We start from the raw sequence: 26,812 nt of genomic DNA on the forward strand, positions 1-26,812 counted from the left end.
TTTTCATCTAGCATAACCAGTGGTTTATTCTGGCTGGGCACCTGTGCCTTTCACAGTTGCAAGACAAGCAGATATTTCACAGGTGAAGTGTTTTTCCGTTCTGCAGCTGCCCTGAGTGAACAAAGAACTCATTGTGTTGATCTCACTTGACAGTTTCGCCCCTTGATGTGCAAGCCTTTGCAACAGACAAAGCTCCAGATCAAGCTCTTCACACTGCTCGGGTTTTGCTAAAGTGTTGCAGTGTATGCTGCTTTCAGAGTGGGATCTATGGGTGGGGTTTTTTCCGGTTAACTGAGGCAGCTTGTCGATTGCCATCCAAGTTTAGCTTTCGCTTGAGAAATTCAGCGCTTGTCGTTTGCACTCATTTATGTAACTAGAGTCTCACAGAACCTATGATTTCTTGACACTGTTGTAATGCCCAAATATGGGATTCCGCTATGCTTGGGTACTTAATGGGCAATCCCAAACCCTGGTAGGCAGCCAGCGGGAGGGGTGTAGCCACCTCCACATCCACAACCCTACCAATTGTTCCAGCCACGGCAGAAGAGGGGAGCAGAGAAAATTACTGTATTTTTCGCTCCATAAGGCGCACCGGACCATAAGGCGCACCTACTTTTTAGAGGACAGGACGCGGGTGGTGCTGTGGGTAAAAGCCTCAGCGCCTAGAGCTTGCCGATCGAAAGGTCGGCAGTTCGAATCCCCGCAGCGGGGTGCGCTCCCGTCGCTCGGTCCCAGCGCCTGCCAACCTAGCAGTTCGAAAGCACTCCCGGGTGCAAGTAGATAAATAGGGACCGCTTACTAGCGGGAAGGTAAACGGTGTTCCGTGTGTTGCGCTGGCTCGCCAGAGCAGCGATGTCACGCTGGCCACGTGACCCGGAAGTGTCTCCGGACAGCGCTGGCCCCCGGCCTCTTAAGTGAGATGGGCGCACAACCCTAGAGTCTGGCAAGACTGGCCCGTACGGGCAGGGGTACCTTTACCTTTTACTTTTTAGAGGGGGAAATCAAGGTGGGGAATTATTATTTTTCCCCCAGCCCCAAAGAGCAAAGAAGCCAAGACAGCGAGCAGGATCCATCCCACTGGCTGTCTTGGCTTCCTCTTTAGCCGCACGCAACCTCTCTAGCCGGGAGAGGCTGCGAGCGGCTATGGCAATCCCCCCACCTCCAGCAAAAGCCCACAGGAGCTGCGCACCCTTTAAAGAGTGCGCGGCTCCTGCGGGCTTTTCTACGAGGAGGGAGAAGGGGCTGACTAGCCACGTCAGTCCCTTCTCCCTCCTGGGGAAAAGCCCACGAGAGCCACGCGGAGCTTGTGTGCGGCTCTTGGGGGCTTTTCCTGCCTGCCTCCCCCCTGCATTCGCTCCATAAGACGTACATACATTTCCCCTTACTTTTTAGGAGGGGAAAAGTGCGTCTTATGGAGCGAGAAATACGGTACACTTGCCCATGCCCACTCTTGCACTGGACCAGCCAAACTCCACATCCCACTTCCCCAAATGCCCCATTTCAGGACTATCTGATGCCTTCCTCCCACCCAGCATGTGGGCTGAATCAGTGCGGCATGCCTTGCCAGTTGGGCTCCTGGTCCTGGCAGATATGGGCAGTGCCAGGCGAATCAGAGATCTGGCTTGCTCTCTCAGGCTATGCATGGTATGATGTGGGGATGACGCCTGGCCCTCTGGCCCGCCGACCACACCGGCCTCCATCGAAATCCCGGAAGGTGTTGGCGCTCCAAAAGAACCCTTCCTCCTCCTTTCCCAAGAGACGCTGGCGAGATCCGCCCGACCGGCCTGCCTTCTGTTTCGTTGCCAGTCCTGGACACCTCCGGAGAGCGGGCAACTTGTCCTGGCTGGCTAGAGACTGGTACAGCTGGCTGCCTCCCTTCACCGTGCATGCTGGTGGGGAGATCAGCCACTTGCTTTCCTATCCCGCAAAGGTATTCCGGATCTCTGAGGGTGCAATGATGGACAGCACCAGGGTGTGCGAGGGCATCATTGCCTGTAGATTATGCCATGGGTCTCCTTGAGGGAAGCTTCTGTACATATCTGCATTTAAAGGTGCATCGTACCGCTTTAAACATTGCAGGCAGTTGGGCAGGACGGCCCTTTGGGTCCCCGACAATCCTGTGATTCTCTGAGTTGGTCGAGAATCCTGGGAACTGCAGTTTGTTAAAGGAGCTGAGAGTTCATAGAATCATAGAATCATAGAATCATAGAGTTGGAAGAGGCCACAAGGGCCATCGAGTCCAACCCCCTGCCAAGCAGGAAACACCATCAGAGCACTCCTGACATATGGTTGTCAAGCCTCTGCTTAAAGACCTCCAAAGAAGGAGACTCCACCACACTCCTTGGCAGCAAATTCCACTGTCGAACAGCTCTTACTGTCAGGAAGTTCTTCCTAATGTTTAGGTGGAATCTTCTTTCTTGTAGTTTGGATCCATTGCTCCATGTCCACTTCTCTGGAGCAGCAGAAAACAACTGAGTTGTTAGGATGCCCCCATTCCCCGCCACAGAGCTAGGTATGAAGATCCTGCTGGGTCAGGATGAAGGGGACCCCACGAGCAGGATTCGAACACAACTCTAGTTGAGATTCCTGTATTGTAGGGGTGACCCTCAGGGTCCCTTCCAGCAGCAGCAGCAGCAGCATCATCATCATCATTTATTTATACCCCGCCCATCTGGCTGAGTTTCCCCAGCCACTCTGGGCGGCTTCCAATCGAGTGTTAAAAACAATACAGCATTAAATATCAAAAACTTCCCTAAACAGGGCTGCCTTCAGATGTCTTTTAAAGACAAGATAGCTGCTTATTTCCTTCACACCTGAAGGGGGGGCATTCCACAGGGCGGGCGCCACCGCCGAGAAGGCCCTCTGCCTGGTTCCCTGTAACTTGGCTTCTTGCAGTGAGGGAACCGCCAGAAGGCCCTCGGAGCTGGACCTCAGTGTCCAGGTAGAATGATGGGGGTAGAGATGCTCCTTCAGATATACTGGACCGAGGCCGTTTAGGGCTTTAAAGGTCAGCACCAACACTTTGAATTGTGCTCGGGAAACGTACTGGGAGACCGGTGATTATGTGGTCTCGGCAGCCTCTCCCAGTCACCAGTCTAGCTGCCGCATTCTGGATTAATTGCAGTTTTTGAGTCACCTTCAAAGGTAACCCCACATAGAGCACATTGCAGTAGTCCAAGTGAGAGATAACCAGAGCATGCACCACCCTGGCAAGGCAATCCACGGGCAGATAGGGTCTCATCCTTCATACCAGATGGAGCTGGTAGACGGCTGCCCTGGACACAGAATTGACCTGTGCCTCCATGGACAGCTGTGAGTCCAGAATGACTCCCAGGCTGCGCACCTGGTCCTTCAGGGGCACAGTTGCCCCATTGCCCCATTCAGGACCAGGGAGTCCTCCACACCCACCCACCTCCTGTCCCCCAAGAACAGTACTTCTGTCTTGTCAGGATTCAACCTCAATCTAACAACTCTCAGCATCCACAACAGACTACAGGTCCCAGGATTCCATGGGGGGCATGCAAAATGTGTGCTCTACCACTGAGACATAGACATAGGCCATAGAACATAGATGCAGGTGTCCAGCAGCAATTGAGGTTCTAATTTCAGGAATTACCAACATATATATATATCAGATATACTGTATGAAGCCCTAGCGTTTTGCCAGTGACATTTGATGGATTTCCATGTGTATATAATCTTGGCATGGTCCATTGAGAGGAGCTCTTGGCATGTTAAATTCAGAGCCTCGGGACTGAAAATTTGTAATTTCATAATTTAAAACTCTGCTGGTCAATTTGAAATTTCAATTGTTTGAATTGATACACCAGAATGCTGCCCAGCTCTAAAATGACAAACGATCCAGCGCACCTTTACACAGAGTAGCCCTGTAGGACTTAATATAGGAAACAAAAGTTGGAAGCAAGGCAGGAACATTTCTGCTGCCCCCCAATGGGGAATCCTGGCATAATCTACTTGGAGTCACAGTTTGGCTACTTTTTGGTGACGGATCCAGCCCTGGTCGTCTAACCATCTGCTCTGTTGTTTTCTTTCCCCAGTTTGTGGGCGGCCGACGCGGTCGCTGCCCACCCTGATCAAGCGCATCATCGGCGGGCGAAACGCAGAGCCCGGGTTTTTCCCTTGGCAAGCCCTGATCGTGGTGGAGGACACGTCCCGAGTGCCGAATGACAGGTGGTTTGGCAGCGGGGCCCTGCTCTCTGAGTCGTGGGTACTGACCGCGGCCCACGTCCTCCGCTCCCAGCGCCGGGACAACACCATCATCCCCGTCTCCAAAGAGCACGTCACCATCTACCTGGGCCTTCACGACGTGAGGAACAAGGTGGACGCCGTCAACCGGACGGTGGAGAAGATCGTCCTCCACGAGGCCTTTGACATCCAGAACTACAACCACGACATTGCCTTGGTGAAGCTGAAGGAGAAGGTGACACTGGGACCCCACGTCATGCCCATCTGCCTCCCGCAGTACGAACACGAGTTAGAAGGACCTCAACCCAACACGTTGGGCCTGGTGGCTGGCTGGGGCATCTCCAACCCCAACATCACCGTGGACGAGGTCATCAGCTCCGGCATGAGGACCCTCTCTGACGTTCTCCAGTATGTCAAACTACCAGTGGTCCTGCACGCCGAGTGCAAGATGAGCTATGAATCTCGGTCGGGGAACTACAGCGTCACTGAGAACATGTTCTGTGCCGGCTATTACGAAGGGGGGAAAGACACTTGCCTTGGGGACAGCGGGGGAGCCTTCGTCATCCAAGACCTGGAGAGCCGAAGATGGGTGGCCCAAGGACTGGTCTCGTGGGGAGGCCCTGAAGAGTGTGGGAGCAAGCAAGTCTACGGGGTTTACACCAAGGTCTCCAACTATGTGGACTGGCTTCAGGAGAAGACCGGGTGGACATTCAGGGGGGTCGAGAGGAACAGATGAACCTTTTGAGAGCCTTTATAGGCCGTCAGTTGTTGTTTCCCACAAACACACACACAGAGAGAGAGAGAGAGAGAGAGAGAGAGAGAGAGAGAGAGAAAATGTGTAGAGTTGTTATTAATTGGAAGGAATCGGGACCATTCCTCTAAGCAGCGCTCCTGTCAAACAAATATCACATTTTCCAAGAGAACGAACTCAACATGTCCAAAAGGGAACCAATTCCAGATCACTGTTTGATTCCCCCCAAAAAAGTGTTGCCTGATGTCAATGTGATGTCTGGCGATTGACAGGTAGACATCCTCATCAACCAGACAAACTTTGCCCCCCTGGGGGGGGGCACGGGAGATAATAATCTGGCCTGTCCCTGAGTCTCCTTTCCCACCCTGCAAAATGCACAGTTTCCCCCACTTCCAGTTTAACACGAAAGCGTGGAATTAAAAGCCCATGAAGTTACCATTTAAATGCAACCTCTAAGTAGTCGACTTTGTCTGGTGGCCAGTATGTTGCTTAATTGTGTGGCTCAGAGAAAGGGAAGCCCCCTCTAGTGGTCAATTTCTGCATTTCTTTCTTTAAAAAGTATGACTTTATCGTGAATCCCTCCCCTTGAACGTTTAAAACATTGAATTGCAGGGTTTGTGTCCTTTGAATCTGGCCCCAAACTCCAGCTCTGTGATAGTGATGGGATTTCCTGTATCCATAAATTCAGGCTTCACAGTCAGACATCCTCTGAAACATTGCAGATTTCTTTGAAATCCAAGGCTTGCAAAATTCGGTCTGGAATGTTTGAAAGCGATTTGTGGGAATTTGGCGAATTCCATATTCCATATCACTCGTTTCTGCATAATTTCCTTGTATTCTGGATTCACTGTCACGTTGATGCTGCCTCGCCCACCCTGTCCCATCCCTTGTGCCCAAGAGAAATGTATTTCAAAATCATGGGATCGGAAGAAGAAATTCGCCTTTGTCCCTTTTAGAGGGAAAAGATGGCATTGGATCTCACCCTTCGGCCCTCGATTAAAACTGCTTCATGTTTTAGGGCAGGCTTCCTCAAACTCAGCCCTCCAAGTGTTTTGAGACTACAATTCCCATCATCCCTGACCACTGATCCTGCTAGCTAGGGATCATGGGAGTTGTAGGCCAAAAACATCTGGAGGGCCAAGTTTGTTTGTTGTTGTTGTCGTTTAGTTGTATCTGACTCTTCGTGACCCCCTGGACCAGAGCACGCCAGTCACTCCTGTCTTCCACTGCCTCCCGCAGTTTGGTCAAACTCATTTTCATAGCTTCAAGAGCACTGTCCAACCATCTCGCCCTCTGTCGTCCCCTTCTCCTTGTGCCCTCCATCTTTCCCAACATCAGGGTCTTTTCCAGGGAGTCTTCTCTTCTCATGAGGTGGCCAAAGTACTGGAGCCTCAGCTTCAGGATCTGTCCTTCCAGTGAGCACTCAGGGCTGATTTCCTTCAGAATGGATCGGTTTGATCTTCTTGCAATCCATGGGACTCTCAAGAGTCTCCTCCAGCACCATAATTCAAAAGCATCCCTTCTTTGGCAATCAGCCTTCTTTATGGTCCAGCTCTCACTTCCATACATCACTACTGGGAAAACCATAGCTTTAACTATACGGACCTTTGTTGGCAAGGTGATGTCTCTGCTTTTTAAGATGCTGTCTAGGTTGGTCATTGCTTTTCTCCCAAGAAGCAGGCGTCTTTTAATTTCGTGGCTGCTGTCACCATCTGCAGTGATAATGGAGCCCAAGAAAGTAAAATCTCTCACTGCCTCCATTTCTTCCCCTTCTATTTGCCAGGAGGTGATGGGACCAGTGGCCATGATCTTAGGTTTTTTGATGTTGAGCTTCAGACAATATTTTGCCCTCTACTCTTTCACCCTCATTAAAAGGTTCTTTAATTCCTCCTCACTTTCTGCCATCAAGGTTGTGTCATCTGCATATCTGAGGTTGTTGATATTTCTCCCGGCAATCTTAATTCCGGCTGGGGAGGGAGCAATTTTTAGGGGGTCAGTTCTTGTTTTTAATGCTCAAAGCCAGCCTTGAGCAACTTGTTGCTTCTCCAGATGTTCTGGGCAGCAACAGCTGTGCTAGATGAAGCTGATGGGGGTCATAGTCCAAAACATCCTGCGGGCACCAGGTTGGCAAAGGCTTTTCTTAGCCTTCAAGCCAGGTGAGCATCTTTAACGAAAGGAGGGGACACCTGCTTGGGCATTCTAGCAGGAGGCAGCTGCAATGCTTTAATTCGGGACTGCAAATTTGAATATGTTCAAAAGCTTCCCAATGTGAAAAATCAGTCCAATGAAAGATGGTACCCATCATGGTTTTGGATCGCTGGGGTTTTCTCAGCATTTTAAGGTCAAAGGTCTTTTCCTAATTTGAAAACACTCCTTAGACTGATAAAATTTGTTTTAGTAAAAAGTAAAACCAGGCCAAACTACTCAGTCATCCATCAGGAACTTGCCTGAGTACAGTGGTACCTCGGGTTACATATGCTTCAGGTTACAGACTCCGCTAACCCAGAAATAGTACCTCGGGTTAAGAACTTTGCTTCAGGATGAGAACAGAAATCGCACAGCGACGGTGGGAGGCCCCATTAGCTAAAGTGGTACCTCAGGTTAAAAACGGTTTCAGGTTAAAAACGGACCTCTGGAACGAATTAAGTACTTAACCCGAGGTACCACCGTAGTGGCACTTCACTGAAGGTGCGTATGCACCTTACGTGTAAAGCACATTTGTAGAGCAAGGAAGGAATGCGGGGAATCATAGTTTACCCCTCACAAAACTACAATTCCCAGCACCCTTAGCAAACTACAGTTCACGGGATCATTAAATCATAGAATCATAGAGTTGGAAGAGACCACAAGCAGGAAACACCATCAGAGCACTCCTGACATATGGTTGTCAAGCCTCTGCTTAAAGACCTCCAAAGAAGGAGACTCCACCACACTCCTTGGCAGCAAATTCCACTGTCGAACAGCTCTTACTGCCGGGAAGTTCTTCCTAATGTTTAGGTGGAATCTTCTTTCTTGTAGTTTGGATCCATTGCTCCGTGTCCGCTTCTCTGGAGCAGCAGAAAACAACCTTTCTCCCTCCTCTATGTGACATCCTTTTATATGTTTGAACATGGCTATCATATCACCCCTTAACCTCCTCTTCTCCAGGCTAAACATGCCCAGCTCCCTTAGCCGTTCCTCATAAGGCATCGTTTCCAGGCCTTTGACCATTTTGGTTGCCCTCCTCTGGACACGTTCCAGTTTGTCAGTGTCCTTCTTGAACTGCGGTGCCCAGAACTGGACACAGTACTCCAGGTGAGGTCTGAGCAGAGCAGAATACAGTGGCACTATTACTTCCCTTGATCTAGATGCTATACTCCTATTGATGCAGCCCAGAATTGCATTGGCTTTTTTAGCTGCCGCGTCACACTGTTGGCTCACTGTTGGGAAGAGTGCTTTGAATGCATGGTGTAGAGATGCAACTTTTTCCGCACGAAAGTTTTGTGAAGGGTTTACATGACGTTACCCTCACCAAAACGCACCATTTACTCCAGATGTCTCATTTCCATGGTGTGTTTTACTCCCGGATAGGGAAGTTTTTAATGTTTGATGTTGTATTATGCTTTTATATTTGTTGGAAGCTGCCCAGAGTGGCTGGGGCAACCCAGTCAGATGGACGGGGTACAATTATTATTATTATTATTATTATTATTATTATTATTATTATTTTCTGTGTACATGGTAAATCCAGATTACAGGGTGGCATTTTGGGAAGAGGATGTCATATGGATGCTGCAAAAACCTTGGGTATGTAAGTTTCACCAAGTCCATAGGGAACTACTGTGTGGAAGCAATGAGGAAACACTGAAAAAAATGCAAAGAAACATGTTTTATGTTACTATAATACATGCTTAGAAAAACATTATTGGCTCTGTTACATATTTAAGAGATGTTACACTGTTTGCTATGGGTTTTGTATTCTGTTTTGTAGCATTTTTACTATTTTGTATTACATTCCTTAGCAGGAAAGAGAATAAAGTTATTGTACCACATACCAAACTCTGCAAATCGAGAATTCTATTCAGGGCACTTCATTTCAGAAATCAGTGTGTTGCACCACTGAGCAATGCATGGAGTTTTCATAGAATCATAAAATTGTAGAGCTGGAAGGGAGCTCCATTTTAACTAAAGCATCCATGACAGGTGACCACCCATAATTTCCCAAGGGAGTCCATTCCACTGCTGAGTGGCTCTTACTATCAGAAAGTTCTTCCTGATGTTTAGTCATAATCTCCTTTCTTGTAACTTGAATCCAGGTCCGAGTCCGACACTCTAACCATTACACCCTACTGTCTCCCATGTTGAGGCTGGGGCTGGTCAGCGTCACCCAGGGCCGGATTTAGATTGGATGAGGCCCTAAGCTCCTGAAGAGGTACGCGGGTGGCGCTGTGGGTTAAACCACAGAGCCTAGGACTTGCCGATCTGAAGGTCGGCGGTTTGAATCCCCGCAACGGGGTGAGCTCCCGTTGCTCAGTCCTTGCTCCTGCCAACCTAGCCGTTCGAAAGCACGTCAAAGTGCAAGTAGATAAATAGGTACCGCTCTGGTGGGAAGGTAAACGGCATTTCCATGCGCTGCTCTAGTTCTCCAGAAGCGGCTTAGTCATGCTGGCCACATGACCCATAAGCTGTATGCCAGCTCCCTCGACCAATAAAGCGAGATGAGCACTGTAACCCCAGAGTCGGCGGCCATGACTGGACCTAATGGTCAGGGGTCCCATTACCTTTACCTAAGCTCCTGAAGGTAATGGGGCCCTTTATATGTCCAGCTGTCCTTTGTCAACAACATATTGTCCCTGTTTTTTGTGTTGAATATATGCTATATGGTAATTTATGGACCTAATAGGTATCTAAAGCCATTTGCACATAACAAAATAGGAGCCTGTTGTTGTTGTTTAGTCATTTAGTCGTGTCCGCCTCTTCGTGACCCCCTGGACCAGAGCACACCAGGCACTCCTGTCTTCCACTGCCTCCCGCAGTTTGGTCAAACTCATGCTGGTGGCTTCGAGAACACTGTCCCACCATCTCGTCCTCTGTCATCCCCTTCTCCTTGTGCCCTCCCTCTTTCCCAACATCAGGGTCTTTTCCAGGGAGTCTTCTCTTAAAATAGGAGCCTACACAACACAAAACACTGTTGCTGTATGTAGGTTTTATTTTGTTTGTTTTTTATCTTATATTTTGGAAATGTATATCCAGGTTTTCTTTCCTTTAAATTTTTTGAGGGCCCCCAAGTGAGAGGGGCCCTAAGCTACAGCTTGTTTATCTTATACGTAAATCCAGCACTGGTCTCAACAGCAGAACCAGTCTGGCACTCCCAACAGCGCACGAAATTGTCTCACCCCCCTCACCATCCCCACACGTGACAGGATATGGGAGAAACTCCCTTTGGGGGTTCAATACGAAGCCTGAAACCAGATTCCCATCAGCAATGCATTACAGGACAAAAGAGGACAAAAGAGTCCGAAAGAATCTCTGAGAGCATTGCGTTTACACACACCCTATATAGGGAAAAAATTGTGTCCTCTACTCCCCTACTATGGTCTTGACCTTTAAAGCCCTTTGTGGTTTAGGGCCCTCGTATTTACGGGACCACCTCTCCTGGTCTGCCCCGCAGAGGACCTTAAGGTCCATGAATTACCATAGTTTAGAGGTCCTGGGGCCCTAAGGAAGTCAGATTATCCTCCACCAGGGCCAGGGCCTTCTCAGTGATGGCTCCGACCTGGTGGAATGCTCTGTTCCATGAGACCAGGGCCCTGCAGGATTCAACCTCCTTCCGTTGGGCCTGTAAGACAGCTATTCCGCCTGGCCTTTAATTTGAATTCAGCCTGATCTTTTATTTCCCTTCCCTTCTCTTCCCTCCCCCTCCCCTTTTATGAAGATCACCCGCTCTGAGACCCCAAAGCTAATTCTCCCCTGACCTCCTCGCTGGCCCAAGTAGGACCAATTCAGCCAGCTAGCCCTGGGAATTATCTAACTGATTTTTGAATTGTTATTCATGTTTTTATACTGTATTTTATGCTGCTTTCATAATTAAGTGTTTTGAATTTGCTGTTAGCTGCCCTGAGCCCAGTTTTTGAACCGGGAAGGGCGGTGTGTGTGTGTGTATGTGTGTATATATATATACATATGCAGGTTTTGGTGTCCTCGGGTGTCTTCCCGTGTAAAAGTTGGGGTGTCTAGGCGACGTTTCGACGAGGTCTCACTCGTCATCTTCAGGCTGGTGCTTTCGGCTTCTTGTTACTGGAACAGAGCAGGATCTCAGTGTTTGAGTTCCTATAAATACTGTTGAGGAGGTGTGGTGTATAGCCTCCAATGTTCTGGGCAGAGAGGAGGTTCCCAGGCTAGTGTGCCTTTTCTTCTTTTGTTCCTTAATTACTTGAGGGATATCTTGAGTGATTTCTTGAGTGATTTCCTGAATCCCACTTAGGTGGGTCATTAGGTGTGGATTAGTTGCTAAAGCCTTCGTGTCTTGAACTCTTGAACTTTGTGAAGAGTTTTTCTGAGAAGATGGCTGTACTGCACTTGGTTGTGCTCTGGCTTGGCTTCGTGTATAGGGGCGAGCTGTGGTTTTGTGGCCTGTGCCAGCCAGATCTGTGTAGGGATTGCAGGGGGGTGCAGCATCCGGAGGTGCCACCTTGGTTTGGCTACTGGATGGTGTCTGTAATTTATCTGTGGAGAGGGTCTGGGTTTGGGTCTGGTGTGGTTGATTGGTGATGGCGTTCTGTGTGCCTCTGGATCTGGTGTCTGGATCTGGATCTTGTTCCTACGCAACTGCCGAGACAACAACTTAATTCCCACATGCTTCCAACTTAAATTCCACTCTAAAACCCCAGCTACCGAAAGGATCCTGAAACGAACTGAACTATCTCTAATCAGAAACGAACTACACAAGAAAAGATACCTACTAAACCAAACCAACATAGATCTACTCACTCTTCACCTCAAACTCTGTAACAAAATCCACCCTGCACTCTGGGACAAATGCAAACAACTAGCCGTCTGGAGAGCTGAAACGGAGACCTCACACAAGACAGACACACACACCAACAAACTCCACAAACTAGAGAAACGCCAGAAGCCCAGCCACCCTCCACAACAACCCATGAAACAAACAGTACATAACATATCAGACAGGATCCTCACCTCAACTGAAACCAAAGTACTCTCCAAAGGTTTCAACTTTGCAGTCGCCCCGAGACGCATCCCCACGGAAAACATCATATGCGGAGTCGAAGCTAGCCTAACCAAAATCAATCCAGATGAAGCCAATAAAATCAGACTTGAAGTCACCAACATCCTCTGCTCCAGCAAACCACCCAGAAGCAATTTACACAAAGAAGAACAGAAAGCACTCACCAACCTGAGGAAAGACAACAACATAATCATTCTCCCAGCAGACAAAGGTAATGCCACTGTTGTGATGAACACATCGGACTACCAAGCAAAACTATCAAATCTACTCCAAGACCCTACCTACCAACCTATAAAAACAGATCCCACCACCTATCTGGAAAAAACCACCAAATCCAAAATAAAAACCTCTCCTATCAGTGAAGAAATCCAGCTAAGAATCATCCCCAGAGAAAAATCATCCAGATGCCCCAAACTCTACGGCCTCCCCAAGATACACAAAGAAGGAACACCACTCAGACCAATAGTCAGCTCCATAGGCTCACCTCTACAAAATCTCGCTAAATTTCTCGCCAAGCAACTTCAGCCCTATGCAGAATCCATCTCTTCACACGTTCCAAACTCCTTCCAGTTCATAGAAACAATAAAGAAGCAAAACCTACAACCCAATGACCTACTTGTGAGCTTCGATGTTGTATCTCTCTTCACACAAGTGCCCATTAATGAAGCCTTGACAGCCATTCAAAACAAATACAATCCCCCCGAATACATCTTGGACCTGACCAACCACTGCCTAACCAACACGTACTTCATCCACAATGGACAAAGATACAAACAGATAGAAGGAGCACCTATGGGATCACCCCTCTCACCGGTCATCGCTAACCTGTACATGGAACACTTTGAAACCAATGCTTTAGACAAGTCAGAACACAAACCCAAACTTTGGCTCAGATATGTTGACGACACCTTTGTAATTTGGCCACACGGGAAGGAAAAACTGGATAGCTTCCTCACACATCTCAACAGCCTACACCCCAAAATACAATTCACTATGGAAATAGAAGCCAACAACCAACTTCCCTTCCTTGACGTCCTAATCTACAAAAAACCTGATGGCTCCCTAGGACACACTATCTACCGGAAAAAAACACACACCAACCGCTACTTACATGCACAATCACACCACCACCCTGCACAAATAAACTCCGTAGCCAAGACTCTCATCTCCAGAACCAAACGCCTGGCTGACGAAGACCACTTGACAACTGAGTTACAGAATCTCTCAAATGTGTTAATTGCCAATGGATACCAGCAAAATAGGGTTACGAAGCTAATCCAAAAAGAAACACCCCCCAAAAACCAAGACACAGAAGAAAACAATGGCATAGCCCTCCTTCCTTATATCAAGGGCACTACAGATAAAATTAGCAAAATCCTCCATAAACACAATATCAAAACAGCCTTTTGCACCAACCAAAAAATAGCCAATATCCTCAAAAACCCCAAGGATAAAATTCAGTTGGAAAACCAAGGGGTCTATGAAATACCCTGCAAAGTCTGCCCAGCCACGTACATTGGACAAACAAACAGACGAATAAATGCACGGATCGCAGAACACAAGAATGCCGTCAAAAAAGAAGAAAAAACTTCCTCTCTTTTCCAACACATGAAAGAAACAGGACACGAAATTAATTTTGCAGATTCCAAATTGCTCTTTAACATGGAACATCACCACAAGAGAATAATCATGGAAGCCATCGAGATAGAGAAACACCCTCACAACATGAACAAGCGTGACGACACATCCCGCTTGCCAGACATCTGGAAATTAGCCCTCCCCACAAAATCTGACACCAGATCCAGAGGCACACAGAACGCCATCACCAATCAACCACACCAGACCCAAACCCAGACCCTCTCCACAGATAAATTACAGACACCATCCAGTAGCCAAACCAAGGTGGCACCTCCGGATGCTGCACCCCCCTGCAATCCCTACACAGATCTGGCTGGCACAGGCCACAAAACCACAGCTCGCCCCTATACACGAAGCCAAGCCAGAGCACAACCAAGTGCAGTACAGCCATCTTCTCAGAAAAACTCTTCACAAAGTTCAAGAGTTCAAGACACGAAGGCTTTAGCAACTAATCCACACCTAATGACCCACCTAAGTGGGATTCAGGAAATCACTCAAGAAATCACTCAAGATATCCCTCAAGTAATTAAGGAACAAAAGAAGAAAAGGCACACTAGCCTGGGAACCTCCTCTCTGCCCAGAACATTGGAGGCTATACACCACACCTCCTCAACAGTATTTATAGGAACTCAAACACTGAGATCCTGCTCTGTTCCAGTAACAAGAAGCCGAAAGCACCAGCCTGAAGATGACGAGTGAGACCTCGTCGAAACGTCGCCTAGACACCCCAACTTTTACACGGGAAGACACCCGAGGACACCAAAACCTGCATTCCTGTACCCGTGAAAATCTACGAAAGCAAATATATACATATATATATATATATATATATATATATATATATATATATATATACAGTGGTGCCCCGCAAGACGAAATTAATTCGGTCTGCGAGTTTTTTCATTCTACAAGTTTTTTCGTCTTGCGAAGCACCAATGCGTATTGACGGTTTCCCATAGCAATGCATTGGTGGTTTTTTTAAAAAAAGGCACAAGATGTTTCGTCTTGCGAAGCAAGCCCATAGGGAAATCCGTCTTGTGAAGCACCTCAGAAAACGGAAAACGCTTTCGTCTTGCGAGTTTTTCGTCTTCTGAGTCATTCGTCTTGCGAGGCACCACTATATATATATTACTATTACTATTACTATTACTATTACTATTACTATTACTATCTCTCATCCAACCACAGTCTTTGAAAACACTTACTCAACCCCTGTCTTTGCCGTACGTGCAGAGCCCTCCTTGCACCTTATCAAGCACTGTTTTTCAGCCCTTAGGCTCCACCGAAACTAGGGCTTTGCAGAATTCCTACCTCACCGGCCCTTCAGAAACATCCAGAGGGGACACCCCAGGAGCTACTGATCCACTCTGGGTTGCACTTGCTTCTGTGTTTTGAACACTTGACTGCCCAAATGTTGCCTCTCCCTTCTTAAAGCGATTGGTTGGCTACCAAAATGCCAGAAATTACCCCGCTTAAGAAAGAAATGTAGTTTGGGGGAAAGAGGGTGGGAAACAGAAGACGGTTGATCACAGGTGCTCTGCAGGTGGGCGGGGAGGGTGAGACTTGGAAGCAACAACCCCCCACCATAGCTGTCAACCGTCCCTTATTTGGTGGGAAAGTCCCTTATCCCAACGCCGTGTGCCGCTGCTGTCCCTTATTGATGATGTCCCTTAAATTTCCAGGGTTTCAAAGGAAGCAGCTCCTCTCCCTCCCTTCCTGCCAGCCAGGGAGGAGGGAGGCTCCAGCTGTGTTGCTTGGCTGCGTTGCTCGCCCAATAAGGAGTCTAAGAACAACTGGGGGGTGGAGCTTGCATGTCTTGTGCTGATCAAATCGGCCGCGTTGCCTGGGGACTCGCCTTTGCTCAGCGCTTCCCAGCGGAGAGGCGACGGTGGTTTTCCTTGCTGCATCCCATTTGCCGGGTTGCTGCGCTGTGGGAACCACCGCTTGAGGCTTTGTTTGGCTGCTGGCTGGGCTTTCTGCCTTTGGCTCAGAGGGGCTCAGAGGCTGAACATACCTGTGCTCTGAAAATCCCTTATTTTGGCTGCTGATCCCTTATTTTCGAGGCTGCTGGTCCCTTATTTTCAAATCTGTAAGTTGACAGCTATGCAGCCCACCCCAATAATGTTGAGGGGGAGGAATAATTGGGAAATCATGGGAACGTTCATCACAGCAAGAGGCATCCATTGCCAACCAGCCTTGGAGGAAGAGAGAAGTCAGTGCACTGGGACTTACGTATTTATTGCAATTCTATCCCATCTTTTCTCCAAGAAGCTCAAGATGGTGTACATGGTTTTCTCTCCTGCCTACAACCGTGCACGGTAGGCTAGGCTGAGAGGCATTGATTGACCCAAGGTCACCCAAATGGCTGCAGGGAGACTAGAACCCCAATCTCCCAGGTCTACAACTCCATTCTGTCTCTTGCTATTCCGGTTGTGATTTTTAAGGGAGGTACTGGCCACTGAATTATCAGGAGATGAGAATCAGGTGTGATAACACCAGGGTATTTTAATTATTTATTTATTTTAAGGTATGCAGCCATTTCTCATTACAGCGGCCCAGCCGGAACTCCAGGTACCAGCTGGTAATATGGTCTCCACTTCCTTGCATCTGTGCAAGGGTTAAACCTCAGCCGTCCTCCCCCACCCTTGCCCTCTTTGTTGGGTCTCAGAGGGATGGGGTGGCTGCCAGCAGATCAGAAAGATGTGAGTTGCAAGGGCTTGGACCTTCCAACTCTGCAGATCTGTGATGATACGATCTCCTCCTCGCTAAGTCCATCCTTTCCCTTCTCTTTCAGTGTGTGGGAAACCCAGGTTCTCCAGGAGCTTGTTAGCTCGAATCGCCAACGGACGCTATGCCCAGAGAGGGATCTCGCCGTGGGTCGCCATGCTGCAGAGGAACGGGCGCCCGTTCTGCGGGGGGTCCCTCCTAGGTAAGGACCTCTGGGGGGGGGCATCCACTCTTGCATGTTGAAATATACTCAGAGTCGAGAGTGGATTTCACGCTCTTTATTCAGCTCATAGTGGTGAGGAGGAATGGAAGTTCCCCCAGAATGTCTGCTTTATATACATTATTTACACAATGGGCCCCACGTGACTGGCTAATTCCGGGATTCTCCTGTGGGCCAATCAGGTTGCGGATTCCCTTCCACCTGGAGCTGGATTGGGTGGCTTCTGTGGACCAATCAGACTGCTGCATTCTGGAGCCTATTGTTCTAGGACCAATCAGGCTGCTGCATTCTGAATCCTATTGTTCTAGGACCAATCAGGCTGCTGCATTCTGAATCCTATTGTTCTAGGACCAATCAGACTGCTGCATTCTGAATCCTATTGTTCTAGGACCAATCAGGCTGCTGCATTCTGAATCCTATTGTTCTAGGACCAATCAGGATGCTGCAATCTGAATCCTATTGTTCTAGGACCAATCAGACTGCTGCCTTTTGGATCCTATTCAACTCAGTACATAACACATGTCTAGACCCCGCAACCACCCCCTCGTTGAAAAATAAAACACACCAGGACACAGATATTAGGTTTATGTTATTGGGCAAATTTTGGTCACAGCTTTATTGATTACAGAATGTGAGCGGTAATTGGCTTAGGCATTGAATGGACCAGACTGTTGCGCAGGGAGTCCGGTAAGGGTAAACCACCAGAAGGGGGAGCCCCTTGATGCAGACCAACTCGAGCTCCCCCAGGTGTTCCCATCGTGGTTGTGTCATGGCCCTAGCCCCACCCCGGGCTTTGGACAAGATCCACGCCCCCAGATTCCTTTAACGGAATACCCTTAAGCTTGGAGGGGCAGGTGATGGCCACACCTCCCCTCCCCCATCACAAGGTCAAACAATGCCTAACCGCAGATCCCCAGGGTAACGCGGGACTTCATCCCCCACCCCTGGGGGGAGTGGGTGGCCACGCGGTCCACCATGAAGTGGAGCGGATATCCACTTCGCCAGAGCACTTGAGAAACCAGCTTCCAGGTCTGAGACTTCCTACCTCTTCATTGGGAGGAGGCAGGCTAGGAATTGAGGGCATTGTTAAGTTCTGGGTGAACATATCAGACAACACAGCGATTCTTCAAACAGCTCTTGTTTATTCACAGGCCAGAACAGAACTGAACTGAAGGGTTCAGCCAGCCTGCTTATATAGAGCTCCAGTACAACGTAACTGTAACAACTTTCTGTAACTATCCAATCACTGAACATCACTTTCAGTCCCTTATTTGCATATGTGGACCTGAACTATCTACAGTATCCCCCTGCTGGCCCAGGGTGAGAACTTCAGTACATAACAGGCATAATATCATAGAATCACACAACAATGATCCATCCATTTTATGATGTAAATGCTACACTCGCATTCATAGAATCAGAGAAACTGTACGGGAGATAGTGACTCCAGGTATCATCCAGACCAGCCTTGTGCAGTGCAGGAATCACAGTTAAATAATCCCCGAGAGCAAAACGTTGGACTTCCAGCCTAGAACTCCAAGAAGAAGTCAAATGAGGTTTCTCCTGGCAGATCGGGACAAAGATATCACTGCTTTAGTAGCTTCGTTTTTAGCCACATTTTTACCCGAAAGGGTTCCCAACGAACCATCCTTTCGGGGAACAGACAGGGCGAAGCAGAATATCTAAGTGCACACAATCACTGTGTGACCAAATAAATAAATATTTTTTTATTTATATCCCACCCTTCCCGGTTCAGAAAACCGGGGTCAGTGCGGCTAACAACAAATTTAAAACACTTAATTGATGCAACAAAAAACAGCATAAAATACCGTATAAAACGTGGATAACAATAAATTCAGAATTCAAAAATCAATTTAGAGGGAAATCCATCCAATAAACATTAATTAGTCCTATTTGGGCCAGTGAGGAGACCAGATGAGAATGAGCTGTGGGATCCCAGAGCGGGGAATCTTCATAAAAAGGGGAGGGGGAGGGAAGGAAGGGGGATAAAAGATCAGGCTAAGTTCAAATTGAAAGCCAGGCGGAATAGCTCTGTCTTACAGGCCCTGCGGAAGGAGGTTAAATCCTGCAGGACCCTGGTCTCATGGGACAGAGCATTCCACCAGGTCAGAGCCACCACTGAGAAGGCCCTGGCCCTGGTGGAGGATAGTCTGACTTCCTTAGGACCCGGGACCTCTAAACTATGATTATCCATGGACCTTAAGGTCCTCTACGGGACCCTTGACAGCTTCACCCATGTTCCTTTCATTTATCCCACTGACCTAAATGTTTTATACTGTGATGCCAAGAAAGGTATTTGATTTGATTTGAAATTTAATCCCACCCAACCTCTGCTTAACAACCTCCAACGAAGGTGAGTCTACCACTTCACAAGGGAGTCTGTTCCACTGCCGAACAGCTCTTTGAAGACAACCATCATGTCACCATCTTAGCCCTTTCTTGTTGCCCAGGGAACAGGTGGATTGTGACGGCTGCTCACTGTCTCCACCATGAACTCGACCTGGAGAATCCTGTCCTCCGAAGCTCCGACGTGATCAGCACTTCGTCGTTCCAGGTGATCCTAGGTAAGCGAGAGGCGGTTGCCCAGGAGAGCAGCATGTGTCTCAGAAATTCTATATTATATTCTATATTATTAGGACAAGAAACGAGTCTGCTGGATCAGGCCAATGGCCCATGTAGTCCAGCATCCTCTCCTCACAGTGGCCAATCAGACGCCTGCAACCGGGACCTGAGCATAAGAGCTGTTCTCACTTCCTGCAGTTTCCGGAAGTGTTCAGAAGCATTACACCCTTCAAACACAGAGGCAGAAACCCTGAAATTTCTGAAATAGCTGAAACCCTGAAATAGCTCAGTGGCAGAGCTTCTGCTTTCCACACAGAAGATGCCAGGTTCAATCCACAGCATCTCCAGGTGGAACTGAGCACCTGCCCTGTCTGAAACCCTGGAGAGCCACTGTCAGCCTGTGTTGGCAAAACTGAACTCAATAAAAATAATAATAATTTATTACTTATACCCTGCCCATCTGGCCAGGCCTCCCCAGCCACTCCGGGCAGCTTCCAACAGGATATTGAAAACACAATAGAACATCAAACCTTAAAAACCTCCCTCAACAGGGCTGCCTTCAGATGTCTTCTAAAAGTCAGATAGTTGTTTATTTGCTTGACATTTGATGGGAGGGCGTTCCACAGGGCGGGTGCCACTACGGAGAAGGCCCTCTGCCTGGTTCCCTGTAACCTCACAAGGAGGGAACCGCCAGAAGGCCCTCGGAGCTGGACCTCAGTGTCCGGGTTGGGTGATGGGGGTGGAGATGCTCCTTCAGGTCTACTGGGCTGAGGCCGTTTCGGGCTTTTCAATTCAATTTCAATTCAATTTCAATTCAATTTCAATTCAATTTCAATTCAATTTCAATTCAATTTCAATTCAATTTCAATTCAATTTCAATTCAATTAAGTGTTGGTGCTGACCAACACAATTCAAAGTGTTGGTCAGCACCAACACTTTGAATTCTGCTCAGAAACATACTAAGAGCCAATGTAGGTCTTTCAGGACCGGTGTTATGTGGTCTTGGCGGATTTAGGGTTATGATTCTGTAGACGACAGCTTCCTGTTCCGGATACGCTCTCTCACACTTCCAGCCTCTCTTTCTGTCTTTCTGCAGGGAAACACAGAACCCAAAGGAAAGATGACACAGAGCAGCAGCTGCAGCCCCAAACCATCTCCATCCACCCATCCTACAAGGCGGCCACCTTTGAGTACGACATTGCCCTGGTGGAACTGTCAGAAGAGGCCAGGCTGAATGATTACGTCATGCCCGTTTGCTTTCCAGATAGAGCCTACCCAAAAGGTGAGGATGTGGCTCCATCTTTCCACCAGACAATGTCGATTGGAGAAGCAGCAGCCAACCCTTTAAGCTGGCTCAGAAACACTGATTAAGGAAGAACTTAAACCAATGCAGAATTACATTCCCATGGATTCTGAAAGAATCACATTGGCTTGGCTGCCTGTTTGCTCCTGAGCCCAGTTCAAGGATGAAAAGAAGATGGAAAAGAGGAAGGATGGCATTGTCCTTTGACCAGGTCAGGAAAGGTCTAGTCACATGCAAGAGGAAGGATGCTCCAGGCCAGGAGAACAGGAAGTTTCAACTGGCTGGACCAAACATTCCCTTGCATGTCCACTCTAGGAAAACAAGGAATGTTGTACTTGACTTCTCCCAGTGGATTACATCCCACAGTCTCCTGCACCTTGGAGGTGCGCAATCAGCATGAAAGGTGAGCTTTTTAGCCCCTGTATGCTCCAAGGCTTAAGAACCCTGAAAACATCAGGTACTTCAGTTCCGGGGGAATGGCATGCAAGTTCTGTTTTGGACGATCAAACTTCATGGAAATCGCAACTTAAGCCCTTCCAAAAGGAGATATCAGAGGTGCACAGTGAATGCTAGATCTAACTGAAAGGCGACATATTGAGATCTTCACTGATAATTTTAATGCATCCAGGGGTGCCAACTATGGGTAGCCCAGGGGGGTGAGGGCTCCCCAAAATTTTCAAGGAGGGTGCCGGGCCTCCTCCAAATTCCACAGCAACCATGGATGCACACAGTGTGGTGTGCTCACCTCACCATGGGCCGTGCTCGTGTCACACACGCAAACCACACAGTATGCGCATGACAGGTCAGCACATCACATGGCATACGCAAGGGGCATTGGCACATGGAGGGCCAAAGGTGCCTCACACCTGCAACAGGTGTTTTTGAGCAGTGGGAAAGAAATATCACCATAGAAGGGTCTGGTTCGCTTCATCAGACTGCAAGGAATGACACATCCCCCTCTCCAGGTCACCTCCTGAAAGGTAATACAATGTCTGTCTTCTTCTTTTCCCCTCCCACTAGACACCATGGTCATCGTCAGCGGATGGGGGAAGCAGTTCCTGCAACGTCTCCCAGATGCCCTGATGGAGGTGATGCTCCTTGTCGTTCATTACTGTATATATCTGAGAATGGAATGGAATTGCAGTATGGTTAGGGAGCAGGCGTAGAAATCTCAGTCTGAAATATACTCGGAGTCGAGTGTGGATTTCATGCTCTTTATTCAGCTCATAGTAGTGAGGAATGGAATGTTTCCCAGAACTGTCTGCTTTACATACATTATTTTCACAATGGGCCCCACGTGATTGGCTAATTCCGGGATTCTCCTGTGGGCCAATCAGGTTGTGGATTCCCTTCCACCTGGAGCTGGATTGGGTGGCTTCTGTGGACCAATCAGACTGCTGCATTCTGGAGCCTATTGTTCTAGGACCAATCAGGTTGCTGCACTCTGAATCCTATTGTTCTAGGACCAATCAGGCTGCTGCATTCTTTATCCTATTGTTCTAGGACCAATCAGACTGCTGCATTCTGGATCCTGTTGTTCTAGGACCAATCAGGCTACTGCATTCTGAATCCTATTGTTCTAGGACCAATCAGACTGCTGCATTCTGAATCCTATTGTTCTAGGACCAATCAGACGGCTGCATTCTGAATCCTATTCAACTCAGTACATAACACAGTCGTTGCCCCCTCTTTCCATTTCTTCGTATGATGAGGGGAGCACAAGCTTGACACTCAAGGATTGTTGAGTTGCAAGGGGCCCCAATGGTCAACAAGTCCATTGCCTGCAATGCAGGAATCGCAGCTGAAAATTCCCTAGCAGATGGCCACACAACCCAACCCCTCTGGAAAACCATCCAAGGTAGTCCGTTTCACTGTTGAACAGCTCTTACTATCAGAAAGTTTTAACATTAAGTCAGAATCTCCTATCTAGCAATTTGAATCCATTGGTTTGGGCCCTACCCTCTGGAGTAGCAGAAAAAAACCCCCCACAAGTTTCCTCCATCTTCCCTGTGACAGCCCTTCAGACATTTGAAGCTGGCTATCATGTCTTCTCTTCTCCAGGCTAAATATTACACAATTCCCTCAACTATTCCTCATATGGCTCAGTTTCCAGACCCCTGGTCATCTTGCTTGCCCTCCTCTGCACCCATTCCAGGTTGTCAATATCCTTCTAAAACTGTGGACACAGGGTTCTAGGTGTGGCTTGGCCAAGGTGGAATAGAGTGGCATTTGTTCCTTAGTCATCCTATGGACCAGAATCCTATGAATTATGGGATTAGTGAATCTACGGAGTCTTCGGAGAAGGTCCATAGCTCAGGGGAAGAATATCTGCTTTGCAGACAGAAGGTCTCAGGTTCAGGTGGGGCTGGAAACGATTCCTGCGTGAAACCTTGCCGAGCCACTGCCAGTCTGTGCAGACAATACTGAACTAAATGGACCAACAGTGTGACCTGATAGAAGGCAGTTTTGTGTGTTTCACAAAGGAGGACGATTCAGGAACATTATCCCAGGAGTCTTTTTTTTATTCTGTGTTGCAGATTGAGATCCCACTGACAGATCACTCAGTGTGCAAAGAAGCCTATCGCAAGTTGCAGAAAGTTGTGACGGAAGACATGATCTGCGCTGGAGAAAGACAAGGTGATTCTGAATAAATGTGCAATTAATTGCTGCCGTTTTGAATTTTATTGTGTTATTACATTCCTTGGGTCTTTCTACTCTTTTAAAATATATTTTTAATTAAATCTTCAGTTTTACATTTTAGAATATTCATTTAAACAACCTTAAAATACTAATGACTTCCCTTCTTCAATGTTCCATGGTTCATTTTGCAAACTGTAAATCCCTGCATATTTTACAGAAACTAAACCAGTATTCCATTCTTACATCCGTCAAAACTTATTTACACTGTTGAATTTATCTTAATGCTGCCGACGTTTTCAAATGTACACAATTTCCACCCCCACCCCATATATTCAGTAAGTATTTTCCAGTCGTCTCTAAACGTGTTCTTCTTGTTCTCTTATTCTATATTGTTGGGTCCGCAAGCTGCGCATATTCCATCAGTTTGAGCTGCCATTCTTCTTTGGTTGGGACCTTGCTCATTTTCCATTTTGGAGCTAGCAAAAAAAGGGCCTTTTTTGACACCTGGGAATTTCAGTCTGATTATCCCCCCACAAAAAGGACTCTGTTTTCCCCAAAAAAGTACTTTTAAACATTTTTTTTTCAATTCATTGCAGATCATTTCCCAATACTCTTTTACCCTTTTACAAGTCCACCTGTAGCCTTTCAGACCTTTCCCATTGGTTGGGTGCGCATTGCTCCCGGGAGGGAGGAAGGAGTCAATAGACACCAAGGGTTGGTTCAGAGAAACAGTTTATTTCTGCTTTCCAGATAGCAGAAAGGCACTGCGTGATCAGTCACAGCAAGCACACTTAAAGAGCAGTTACATACAGCTTATATCCCCTTCAGGTCCCCTTTCCCCCTCCCCAGGAATCCAGCCTCATGGGTTTGTACACGTAAGTTACATCCTTGAGCATGAACAGAAATTCCTGTTTCTGTACTCTTATCTTGGGGTAAAAAGGTCACCCAACTATAGGAGTACTCCTGGCGCCATCCCCGGGCGCAGGGGCTGACAGGCCTGTCTTGCAAGGTCTGTGCGTCAGTGTGGTCAGGATAGTTACAACCTATAAGATAAGACCCAGATCTGTCATCCCGTCTCCACTCGGAACTGACAAGGCCATCCATTAAGCCTTCATGGACTGATAAAGGAGAAGGCTTTGTTTATACGGCTGGGTTTGTGTTATACAGCTCAAGCTAATGGATTTTAGCTAATGGATCCTTGAAGAAAGAAAATCGGGAATTTTGGGGCCCGGTTGTGGTGACTGCACAGTCAGGTTTGGGTAACTTGTTCCTTCACACCAGAGGTCTTTATACCCTAGGTTCTATATAGGGTTGGGGGTCACTGGGGATGAGTTCATGGAACCAAGGAGAGTCAATGATCACTGTGCCAATCGTCCCCTTTGGGGCAGGGAGATAAGAGTCGAGATGCAGGTTGGATGCTAGTCTGTTCGTGCATGATTTAGTTGAGATCCCTGCGGTGCAGAGGGCTGGACTAGATGACCCTCAGGGTCCCTTCCAACTCTACAATTCTATTATTCTGATTCTAGCTCCTGTTCTGCACCTTTGCAAACTCCACGTAGAAGAAGTGGCTTTTCTGGTCTGAAAGATGCCCCAGCCATTATTGTTTCTCTCTTTCTCACGCAGGAGGAAAAGACGCGTGCCAAGGGGACTCCGGCGGCCCCATGGTCACTCTGAACAACCAGACTGGCCAGTGGCAGCTCATAGGGACAGTGTCTTGGGGCGATGGATGCGGCTTGAATGACCGCTATGGAGTGTATTCCAACGTCCTGCTGACTCTGCCTTGGATTAAGCAGGTCACGGGAGAGCAATACTGAAGTCTCCCAACCGTATGAAGAACCCAAAGCAAAAAAAAAAAAAAAAATTGAGCATCTGCCGCATTTCAGAATCTTGCTGCCTCCAAAAAGTCTCTCCTTGCTTTCCGTCAAAGGGCGCCCCTGGTATTAGACCAGGGAGAAGCTTGCCCGTTGATTTTCGCCTTGGACACGTGGATGAGAAAGGCCTGGCCTGGATTCTACACCCTGCTGAACTGAACTCTGCTCCAATAGCTGATGCTGACCTGCTTCCCTGGGTTATTTGGTGATGGATTTGACTTTACAGGGACCCACAAAGCCTGGATCAACGTGGTTTGGGGCGGTTTGGTTTGCGAAAACCTTTAAAAATTGTGCATGTCTTCTGCAGCACGCAGTCCAGCTTGGAAAGGAAGTCTGTTAACTAGGACTCAAAATAAATCTCAGGGGAAATGCATGGCATGGCAGCTGGAGACCACAGCTGTCAACCGTCCCTTATTTGGCGGGAAACTCCCTTATCCCAGCGCCGTGTGCCGCTTCTGTCCCTTATTGATGATGTCCCTTGAATTTCCCAGGTTTCAAAGGAAGCAGCTCCTCTCCCTCTCTTCCTGCCAGCCAGGGAGGAGGGAGGCTCCAGCTGTGTTGCTTGGCTGTGTTGCTCACCCAATAAGGAGTCTAAGAATGACTGGGGGGTGGAGCTTGCATGCCTTGCGCCGATCAAATTGGCCGTGTTGCCTGGGGACTCGTCTTTGCTCAGCGCTTCCCAGCGGAGAGGTGACGGTGGTTTTCCTTGCTGCATCCCCTTTGCCAGGTTGCTGCGCTGTGGGAACCACCACTTGAGGCTTCGTTTGGCTGCTAGCTGGGCTTTCTGCCTTTGGCTCAGAGGGCCTCAGAAGTTGAGCATACCTGTGCTCTGAAATTTTCTTATTTTGACTGCTGATTCCTTATTTTCGAGGCTGCTGGTCCCTTATTTTCAAATCTGTAAGTTGACAGCCATGCTGGAGACGCATTTGTGGTGGGGAGGGATCGCAGCTAAATGAAAGCGCACGTTGTGCACAGGTGGTTTTTAATTCAATCCCCCATCATTTCTAGCCAAAAGCACCTTGGGTACCAGGTCTGCAGAAGACTCCTCTACCTGAACCCCCAAAGAGTTCCCGTGAATTGGAGCAGACTGGGATAGATTTGCCCAGGGCCTAACTGGAGAGAAGGCATCCTTGATGTCACACATCTGGGGTGGAGAACCTGTAATGGACTCCAACTCCCATCAGCCCAAGCCATCAAGGCCAAAAGCCAAGGACGTTGGGAGCTGGAACCCAGCAAAGTTCTCCACGCCAGGAACAGACAGAAGAAGGCGGCAGCATCCCAAAATCTCAGGGACTTGATGGAAACACCACTGTTTCGTTTTGGTTTTGTTTTAAATCTGTTAAGACCTGTTTTTGATTCACTTTCTTTTTTGCGTTGAGTGCATACATTCTCAGGGCTTTTTGTAATCCTCTCTAAAATGTAATTAAACTTCTGCAACAAGATAAACCAAATTCTGCAGCCTCTGATGCAGATGGAGAAAATGCATGATTTGCCACCCTCTTGAGTCACATAATGTTTACCTTCTGTTAGTGCCACATGGCACTGACACCCCACCCTCCAATGTCTGCAAATGCTGCACTGCAATCCTATGCACGTCTGCTCAGGTGTAGACACCCTCCCCCATTAAATTCAATTCCACAGGTAA

At 48.0% G+C, this 26,812-nt stretch overlaps 1 protein-coding gene across 2 annotated transcripts in view; it reads left to right on the forward strand.

The window, feature by feature from the left end:
• The window catches only part of MASP1 (MBL associated serine protease 1), a 117,864-nt gene extending 91,052 nt beyond the window's left edge, over positions 1-26,812 (forward strand). The window contains exons 11-17 of one of the 2 annotated variants that reach the window (XM_083442135.1): positions 4,059-4,586; positions 16,618-16,752; positions 19,242-19,355; positions 20,450-20,635; positions 21,677-21,744; positions 23,194-23,293; positions 24,920-26,812. In XM_083442135.1, coding sequence (XP_083298261.1) covers positions 4,059-4,586; positions 16,618-16,752; positions 19,242-19,355; positions 20,450-20,635; positions 21,677-21,744; positions 23,194-23,293; positions 24,920-25,110 — 1,322 coding nt within the window. In that variant the 3' untranslated portion in view covers positions 25,111-26,812. The remainder of the gene's footprint in view (positions 1-4,058; positions 4,587-16,617; positions 16,753-19,241; positions 19,356-20,449; positions 20,636-21,676; positions 21,745-23,193; positions 23,294-24,919) is intronic. The other variant, XM_083442133.1, reaches the window with a different exon arrangement.

Source organism: Podarcis tiliguerta (assembly GCF_965153285.1).
Source record: "Podarcis tiliguerta genome assembly, chromosome: 5".
Classification (NCBI taxonomy): Eukaryota; Metazoa; Chordata; class Lepidosauria; order Squamata; family Lacertidae; genus Podarcis; species Podarcis tiliguerta.